The sequence below is a fragment of the Physeter macrocephalus genome, chromosome 5, assembly GCF_002837175.3.
Source record: "Physeter macrocephalus isolate SW-GA chromosome 5, ASM283717v5, whole genome shotgun sequence".
Classification (NCBI taxonomy): domain Eukaryota; kingdom Metazoa; phylum Chordata; class Mammalia; order Artiodactyla; family Physeteridae; genus Physeter; species Physeter macrocephalus.
The window spans coordinates 13,959,561-13,969,565 of NC_041218.1; the positions used below are offsets into that span (position 1 = coordinate 13,959,561).

Genomic DNA, 10,005 nt, shown 5'->3' on the forward strand with positions numbered 1-10,005 from the left:
TTGGTTGGGGCATTTAATCCATTCACATTCAAGGTTATTATCGATATGTATGTTCCTATTACCATTTTCTTAATCATTTTGGGTTTGTTTTTGTGGGTCTTTTTCTTCGCTTGTGTTTCCCACTTAGAGAAGTTTCATTAGCATTTGTTGTAAAGCTGGTTTGGTGGTGCTGAATTCTTTTAGCTTTTGCTTGTCTGAAAAGCTTTTTGACTTCTCCATCAAATCTGAATTAGATCCTTGCTGGTTAGAGTTATCTTGGTTGTAGGTTTTTCTCTTTCATCACTTTAAGTATATCCTGCCACTCCCATTTGGCCTGAAGAGTTTCCACTGAAAAATCAGCTGATAACCTTATGGGGATTCCTTTGTTATTTTTTGTTTTCCCTTGCTGCTTTTAATATTTTCTTTGAATTTAATTTTTGTTAGTTTGATTAATATGTGTCTTGGTGTGTTCTTCCTAGGATTTATCCTGTATGGGACTCTCTGTGCTTCCTGGACTTGGGTGATATTTCCTTTCTCATGTTAGGTTGATCCTTTGATCATTATGTGGTGTCCCTCCTTATCTCTTGTAAGTCTTTATTTTAAAGTCTATTTTATCTGATACAAGTATTGCTACTCCAGCTTTCTTTTGATTTCCATTTGCATGGAATATCTTTTTCCATCCCTTCACTTTCAGTCTGTATGTGTCCCTAGGTCTGAAGTGGGTCTCTTGTAGACAGCATATATATGGGTCTTGTTTTTGGATCCATTCAGCCAGTCTATGTTTGTTGGTTGGGGCATTTAATCCATTCACATTCAAGGTTATTATCGATATGTATGTTCCTATTACCATTTTCTTAATAATTTTTGTTAGTTTGATTAATATGTGTCTTGGTGTGTTCTTCCTAGGATTTATCCTGTATGGGACTCTCTGTGCTTCCTGGACTTGGGTGATATTTCCTTTCTCATGTTAGGGAAGGTTTCAACTATAATCTCTTCAAATATTTTCTCAGACCCTTTCTCTTGCTCTTCTTCTTTTGGGACCCCTATAATTCGAATGTTGGTGTGTTTAGTGTTGTCCCAGAGGTCTCTGAGATTGTCTTCAATTATTTTCATTCTTTTTTCTTTATTCTGCTCCTCAGAAGTTATTTCTATCATTTTGTCTTCCAGCTTACTTATTCGTTCTTCTGCCTCAGTTATCTGTTATTGATTCCTTTCAGAGTATTTTTCATTTCAATTATTGTGTTGTTCATCTCTGTTCTTTAGTTCTTCTAGATCTTTGTTAAACATTTCTTGTGTTTTCTCAATCCGTGCCTCCATTCTATTTCCGAGATTCTGGATCATCTTTACTATCATTACTGTGAATTCTTTTTCAGATAGATTGCCTATTTCCTCTTCATTTATTTGGTCTTGTAGGTTTTTACCTTGCTCCTTCATCTGTGATATTTTTTTTTGCCGTCTCTCTTCTTTTTTTTTTTTTTTTTTTTTTTTTTTTTTGGGGTTCTCTGTTAGTACAGTGGTTCCATTTATTTGGTCTTGTAGGTTTTTACCTTGCTCCTTCATCTGTGATATTTTTTTTTGCCGTCTCTCTTCTTTTTTTTTTTTTTTTTTTTTTTTTTTTTTGAGGTTCTCTGTTAGTACAGTGGTTCAGACTTGGAATTCCCACCACAGGAGCTTTGGCCCGACTCCGGGCTCGTGAACCAAGATGCCGCAAGCTGCCTGGGGTGGCAAAAGAAAAAACCCAATAATATAGTAAAAAATAAAATTAGCCTAGGAAACTAACATTTTAGGAAGAATATAAAAAATAAAAATATAGATGATTCAACAACCAGAAGGTGCATCAGTACCACAATAGTAAAAAAAAAAAAAAAAGAGGAGGAGGGAAATGAAAAAGTGGGGGAGGAGGGGAGAAAGGCCTTGGCTGTGGAGATTGGGGCCCAAGCAAGGGCAAGGTTTGTGCAGTGGGCGGGGCCAGTGCTCAGGACCCACAGTGCTGGAAAAGGCCTTGGGGACTGTGGGGGGTGGGGCTTAGGCTCAAGGAGCAGAGGTTGGTCTCAGAGGGCGGGGGACCTCACCAGGGAGCCCAGCAGGCTTCCTGGGCTTTAGTGGGCGGGGCAAACGCCCTCCTCTCCTCTCCAGCTCCTCCTGGAGGTCCCCTCCCACCTGCCTCTCCTGATCTCCCCGGCCTCCCTCCTATGCCCCCAAAGACCCACGCGGCCTGGAGCGGGGTTTGGAGGACAGGGGGACCTCACCTGGGAGATCAGCAGGCTCCCTGTGCCCAAGTGGGCAAGGCAGTCAGCCTCCGCTCCTCTCCAGCTCCTCCTGGATGGCTCCTCCCGCCTGCCTCTCCTGATCTCCCCGCCCTCAGGGGCACCGATCCTGTCTGGCCTCCACTTCTCCCGCCGTCAGTCTCCCTGTGTCCTACCAGTTCACTTTGGGGTTCCTCCTGTCTCCTTGGGTGTCAGAGTTCACCACCAGCGGCCAGCAGGTGCCCTAGTTGTGGGGAGACGCTAACTCCCCGTCTTCCCACACTGCCATCTTGACTCCACCTCCTGTGCAGGATTTTTTTTTTTTAAGAAGATGTTGGGGGTAGGAGTTTATTAATTTATTAATTTATTTTTGCTGTGTTGGGCCTTCGTTTCTGTGCGAGGGCTTTCTCTAGTTGTGGCAAGCGGGGGGGCCACTCTTCATCGCGGTGCGCGGGCCTCTCCCTATCGTGGCCTCTCTTGTTGCGGAGCGCAGGCTCAATAGTTGTGGCTCACAGGCCTAGTTGCTCCGCGGCATGTGGGATCCTCCCAGACCGGGGCTCGAACCCGTGTCCCCTGCATTAGCAGGCAGATTCTCAACCACTGCGCCACCAGGGAAGCCCCCCTCTGCAGAATTTTTAAACCAACTTAATTCCTTGACTAGGCAGTCAGTTGAGAATCCTTGTAAACTATAGGGAGAGAGGAATTGAATGTAAGCGAGAGTGGACACGGGGCTCTAAGGTGCGCAGCAGAGAGACATGGAGAATAATATACTGTGTGACAGATTGTGGAAAATTATGGCTGTTAACAGATGAGCCTCTTATTTCAGAAAAGGTACTCATGATTGGACCATAGAGGTGAAATGACTGGGAAATAAGGGGGTAAATTGAAGAAATCCGAGCTAAGGCCTTAACCCTGTATTCAGAGTGGGCCTCCTTGTGGGAGACCGAGGTTGAAGGCCAGGGAGTGAGGTAGGTTCCCTGTTTCAGTGAGGCTCTGATACTTAGGTGGATACAAATCACCTAACAAACTGCTTTTTTCTTTTTAGTTTTCTCTTTAGTAAGGGTATACAGCTCCCTTTTTGGGGAATTATCCTGATTTGAGCTGGGTTTAGTGCTCTTAGGGTAAAGCGAAAGGAGTTAGGGAAACCTACGTCCCAATAGTCTACCTGAAAGGAAAGTTTGGTGATAATTGTTTGGGAGAGGCTGATATAGGTGATTATCAAGAGCTTGATTATAGACTAGCTAAGGAAGGAATCTCATGGAGTGGCTTGTTCCAAGACTGTTTCCTCATTAAAATTGTACTTGGGGGCTTAAGCCTACTTTTCACTCTTACTATGTAGAGATCTTTTTATACAACTTGGCCAATGCCCAGGGATTTTAAGTAATTTAACTCCTCATGAGGGGAATAGTTTTTAATGAAAGATGATATCCTAGTTCCAACAGGTCAGAAGTGTTGCTGTATCCGTGTCGCAGAAGTATTGCTGCATCCGTGTTGCATAATGGGGGTGCTGTTATTTAGTGATGCCGGTTCTTTGTTTCTCAGGACTGTTGCAGGAGATCTAGCATCCTTTGCCCCCACTGAGTAAGTGCCATTAGAACTCCTAGTCATTGTTTCTGAACACCCACTTGGGAAAGGGACAGGACTGCCTTGGTTGACAACCATTGTTATGGTAGATCTTGTTTCCTTTGGAGTGACTGTGAGGCATGCGGGATCTTAGCTCCCTGACCAGGGATTGAGCCCGTGCTCCCTGCGGTGGAAGCGTGGAGTGCTGACCACTGGACCACCAGGGAATTCCCCTTTGGAGGCATTTTTTTTTTTTTTTTTTTTGCCCTATAGACCTACCAAATCCCATAAGTTAAAATCTTTAAAGGCAGATATCAAAGCTCAGAATGATTGGGGGTGGGGAGTTGCAAGCCATCCAGAGGGAGAAGTGTCTGTCTTTTGTGTAGAGGTAGAAGAAAAATGGATTAAACTTCCTTAGATAGAAACTATCAAAGTATTCTTTTTTGTGGAGGCTTTTTTTTTTTTTTTTTTTGCCCTATAGACCTACCAAATCCCATAAGTTAAAATCTTTAAAGGCAGATATCAAAGCTCAGAATGATTGGGGGTGGGGAGTTGCAAGCCATCCAGAGGGAGAAGTGTCTGTCTTTTGTGTAGAGGTAGAAGAAAAATGGATTAAACTTCCTTAGATAGAAACTATCAAAGTATTCTTTGCAAGATGTGAAAGAAAAACTCGTTATTAGTTTCAATGTTGCCTCAGTATTAACTTACCACTTAACACTGTGGCTTAAAGGATCAGCAATTCTGTGTTAATTTTTTAAACAATTAATAACTTTACAAAGCCACTGTCATGGGCTGTGAATCCAGTAGATGTGAGAATTCTCTTTAACAGGGCCTGGCAGACTTTCAGTATGGGGCCAGAGAATTAATATTTGTGGCTGGGCAGGCCATATGGTTTCTTGTAGCACAAAAACAGCCCTAGATAAATACATAAGCTAATAGATGTGGCTGTGTTCCAAAGAAACTTTATTTTGGGACACTGAAATTTTATTTAATTAATTAGTTAATTAATTTAAACATTTCTGAGAGAGAGTTTATTTTATTTTTATTTTTTAATTTTATTTTTGGCCATGCTGTGTGGCATGCGGGATCTTAGTTCCCCGACCAGGGATCAAACCCATGCCCCCTGCATTGGGAGTGCAGAGTCTTAACCCCCGGACCCCCCCCCAGGGAAGTCCTTGAAATTTTAATTTCAATTACTTTTCGTGTCATAAAATGATCTTTTTTCCAACTATTTAAAAATGCCAAAACCATTCCTAGCTCCCGTTGGGTTTGGCTTGAGGGCAGTAGGTGGCCGGTCCCTGTTCTACGAAGAGCTCCATGCTTCACTGAACCATTAGTTTTTAGTAAACTCCTTTCAAAATGGGAGTATTGCTTTTGCCTTTGTCTTTTTCTTTCTTGCTTTTATTCTTTCTTCTATGTACTCTACCTTGCCTAATGCTTACTCACACATTTTTACTTCAGAAGCCTAGTTTATATAGGTATATTCTGCAGTATTTACAGATATGAACTTTCTTGCTAATATTCTGTGCTTTCAAAAATTTTATTTATACCTTATTGATTCCTTGATAAATTTTCATTAAAACCAAAATGCACTCATTTCAAAAACTTTGTAGTATTTGCAATTTGATAGATGGTGGTAAGCATTCGAGTCCTATCTTTTAAGTAGTTTTTTGAGTCATTTACCCTGAAATTCTTGAAATGAATATGGCAAAGGAGAAAGAAAGAGAACTAAAATATGGGTGTCATATCTATTTCTTAGACCCTTTATGTATCTTGACATTTAGTTTTATGTAATCCTTTAAAACTTTCCCAAAGCCCTGAAGGCTTTCTCTATTGGTGAAGCTGGCATTTTAAATTCAAGCCTGTCTTAATTCTGAAACCCGGATTCTTTTCTAACTTAAAAGGCTGTGAAAGCAGTTAAAATGTGAGGATCCGGGGATAGATTTCTAAGGTTCCTGGAGGCTCTGAAGCAAACTTCAGAGCAGTGCTGTTTAATAGAACTTTGTGTGATGGTGTGAATGCCCAAAAAGGTGACCCCTAGCTACGTGTGACTACTTGTTGAACACTTGAAAACATAGCTAGTGCCAGGACCAAGGAACTGAGTTTTAAATGTTATTTAAGTATAAATAGCTAGATATGGCTGATGGCTGCTCTCTCGTACAGGGTGGCTTTGGAGTCACATTAGACCTAGAGCACTACTTACACGTCATCTGTAAAATGAAAGAATACTTTCTCATAGTTTTTTGATGATGAAGTGAGGTGGTACAAGTGAAAGAGCATATTTCTGATCTTCAGCTGGCGTAATTCCAGTCTGTGGGATAAATGCACTGGGTTTTGTAGCTGGTATCAGGATACTCAGATTACTTGTACTGCAAAGCAGAGTAGGTTACCTAATGCTTAGGAGCAGGAATAGGAAGATTTGAGATAATATAAGGATAAAGACCAGCTCAGCAAATGTTTGCCATAAGCTAAAGGACAGTCTTTAGTTAAAGTTTTACCTCTTCTTTAGATGTAAACACAGACACCTATAACACAGATGACCCATGGTTAGTACTGCCCAGTTAACTAATTAATTACAACAACTGCTAGATACATACTACATGTTATAACACAGTTTAGGTACTGCATTCATAATTTATTGTGTCTGGGTGAATCTCTCAGCATAAAATGCTCAAAGAAAGAATTGTGAGGATTTTCTCAGGCAGCAAGGTGCTTCTTAAAGGAAATAAGTAGTTTTTTTCTGTATTGGGGGATAAGGTTCAATGATAATTTTACAGATGAAAAGCAATCAGGAGATGTGTAGGGTAAGAATTTAGAAAAGAAAATTAGGTGAATGGATGGATGTGGGAAAAGAAAATACATACTGCATATTTTGTAAATACTATCTCTGCGTTTTAATATTGGGAGAATTTTATGTGTTGGTAAAATGTTTCACATATTTACTTGTTGAATTTGAGTGTCAGCCTTGCTTTCTTAATCAGTGTTAATTTTGGCTGCACAATCTCTTTAGCAGACTTGCCATGGGAACGGTAGTCAACTGTCTGAAACTCCTAATTAGAGTGGAATTTGAAGGGTAATAGATGTTCTACAGCATGGGTAGGTGAACTATACGGCCTGTAGGGCAAACCTGACCAAAGGCTGTTTTTGTAAAGTTTTACTGGAACACAGCACGCGTCGTCATTTAGATAATGCCTATGGCTGCTTTTTTTAAAAAAATTTATTTATTTATTTTTGGCTGCGTTGGGTCTTCGTTGCTGCACGCGGGCTTTCTCTAGTTGTGGCGAGCGGGGACTACTCTTTGTTGCGGTGTGAGGGCTTCTCACTGCGGTGGCTTCTCTTGTTGCAGAGCACAGGCTCTAGGTGTGCAGGCTCGGTAGCTGTGGCGCACGGGCTTAGTTGCTCCGCGGCATGTGGGATCTTCCTGGACCAGGGCTCGAACCCGTGTCCCCTGCATTGGCAGGCGGATTCTTAACCACTGTGCCACCAGGGAGGCCCCCTATGGCTGCTTTTGAACCACAGCTGCAGAGTTGAATAGTTGTAACATGGGCAGTATGACCTGCAGAGCCCCGAATCTGTGTGTATTTGACTCTTTAAGTTTGCTGAGCCCTGGTTTGTGGCCTCGCTGCTCACACTGGACCCTGGAGCAGCAGCACTGGCATGTATGAGGGCTGGTTAGACACGCAAAACTCGGGGCTGCACCCAGACTTAGAAATTAGGTATCTGCCTTTAACAGTTTTCCACGTGATTCATAGGCACAGTCGTTTGAAAAGAACCCAAGGACAGGATGGGGAATATATTCCATCTAGAGGCTTCTGGTTAGACAGTGACTGCCAACTTTTTAAATTTTATTTTATTTTATTTTTAAGATATGAACACAGCAAGCCATTGAAACAGGAAGAAGCAACTGCTACAGATCTAACTGCAAAGTCACCCCTTGCTGCTTCCTCGAGTCTCTCACCAGTAGTTGGACCTATTGTTGAAATGAATATGGGCGAAGCTGAGTCAAGAAATTCAAACTTTTCAGCTGTAGGAGCGGGTTCAGAAGACTGGGTGAACGCCATTGAGTTTGTTCCTGGGCAGCCCTACTGTGGCCGTAGTGAGTATTTTGAAGAATAAAACCAAGTTAGAGGGATAGAGAGTAGTTCATCGATTAGCTGAGTTTTCACAAGCTTCCTGCTTCCAATCTTCATATTTAGTCTAATCTTAATACTCTTAAATTAGGTTACCTAAGACTTAACAGATAGACTGAAGGAAACTTTTTGAATCCCAATAGTAATGAATTTAGAATGTTTTGAAAAACTGAAGCCTCTCTCTCTCTCTTTTTTTCTTTTTTTAAATTTTTCATTTTTGGCTGCATTGGGTCTTTGTTGCTGCGCGCGGGCTTTCTCTAGTTGCGGCGAGTGGGGGCTACTCTTCATTGTGGTGTGCGGGCTTCTCATTGCGGTGGCTTGTCTTGTTGCGGCGCACGGGCTGTAGAGCACAGGCTCAGTAGTTGTGGCACACACGCTTAGCTGCTCCGCAGCATGTGCGATCTTCCCGGACCAGGGCTTGAACCTGTTTCCCCTGCATTGGCAGGTGGATTCTTAACCACAGTGCCACCGGGGAAGTCCCAAGCCTCTCTCCTTTAATCAGTCCAGTTGCACAAGAAATACGTAAAAACATTAAAAAAAAAAATTTTAGAACAAGGCTAATCTTGGAAATGTTAGTATCAGAAGAAATTCATTTCTTTCAAGAGTAAAGGAATTAGTTCAATAGACTGCTTTGGAGTTTAATTGAAGTTCTTTTTATTTTTTTCTTTTCAGTTAGTTCTGTCTCAGTTACCTTATTTATAGTTCATTTATCTGCCTTATCCATTTTGGACCTTTACCACACTCTTAAACGTTTTCAGCTGCCCCTTCCTCCACTGAAGCACCCCTGCAGGGCTCAGTGACCAAGGAAGAATCAGAGAAGGAGCAAACTGCAGTGGAAACAAAGAAGCAGCTCTGCCCCTATGCTGCAGTGGGAGAGTGCCGATATGGGGAGAACTGTGTGTATCTCCACGGAGACGCGTGTGATATGTGTGGGCTGCAGGTCCTCCATCCAATGGATGCTGCCCAAAGATCACAACATATAAAAGTAAGTCTTAAGGAAGCTATTCTGTTAATAGGTGTGAAAACTATATTTTCCCTTTCACAACGTTGTCAGTTCATTTCAAAGAAACGTTTGGTGAATTGAATGCTGATTATCATTAAGTTAGGGATGTTTTCCTTCCTAGGCTTCTTGACTGCTTTATCAAGAAAATTGTGCTTTACAACCTCAGACTTTGGGCTTTTTTTCCTTTTTCTTTCTTCTTTTTTAAAATAACAGCTTCTCTGAGATTCACATTCCATACAATTTACTCTTCTAAAATGCACATTTCTTTGGCTTTTAATATATTCGCAGAGTTGTGCAACCACTATTCTCTCTAATTTTAGGATATTTTCATTATCCCAGAAAAGAAACCTCTGGCTCATTAGTTCCACTGCTCTCCATTCTTCCCTTCCTCCAGCTCCTGGCAGCACCTGTTTTACTATCTGTCTCTGTGGATTCCCCTGTTCTGGACATTTCGTATATGTGGCCTTTTGTGACTGGCTAAAAGATTAGCATGATGTTCTCAGGATTCATTTGTGTTATAGTGTGTATCAGTACTTCATTCCTTTTCATGGCTGGGTAATAATCCTCTGTGTGGCTGTACAACATTTTGTTTTTCCATTTGGGTTGTTTCGCCTTTCGGCTATTATGAATAATGTCATGAACATTCGTGTGTATATTTTTGTGGACATATGTCTCGATTACCTTGGAATAGAGTTGCTGGGTCACATGGTAACTCTGCTTCATATTTTGAGCAACTGCCAAACTTTCTCCACAGTGACTGCACTGTTTTACATTCTCATCAGCAATCGATGAAGGTTTCAAACTGGTTTCCTAAGCCCGTTTGCTGCATGAATTTTTTTTTTTGTTGGGAAGACCCTGTATTAAAAACCTTATATTTATTGGAGCAGATTTTGCTTCTAATCGTAATCATCTCTTTTAATAAACTTACTTTGGCTGTGGGTGGTGGTGAAGCAGTGGAGTGTGGTTTGACCTCTGCCTTCTCAGCGTATTGGCTGTGTGAAGTAGCAGGTTGAACCCCTGCATATATTCGGGAGAGCAGTGCCTACTTCAGGGGATTTGTTTTTAAAAAAAAAAAAAAAAAAAA

The 10,005-nt window shown here is 41.6% G+C and overlaps 1 protein-coding gene across 3 annotated transcripts in view; it reads left to right on the forward strand.

Moving 5' to 3' along the window:
- Positions 1–10,005, forward strand: part of LOC102997004 (E3 ubiquitin-protein ligase makorin-1) — a 19,469-nt gene that overhangs the window by 5,495 nt on the left and 3,969 nt on the right. For 2 of the 3 annotated variants that reach the window (XM_028489668.2, XM_055084793.1), the window contains exons 2-3: positions 7,655–7,884; positions 8,677–8,903. In XM_028489668.2, the coding sequence (XP_028345469.1) occupies positions 7,655–7,884; positions 8,677–8,903 (457 nt within the window). The remainder of the gene's footprint in view (positions 1–7,654; positions 7,885–8,676; positions 8,904–10,005) is intronic. The other variant, XM_028489669.2, reaches the window with a different exon arrangement.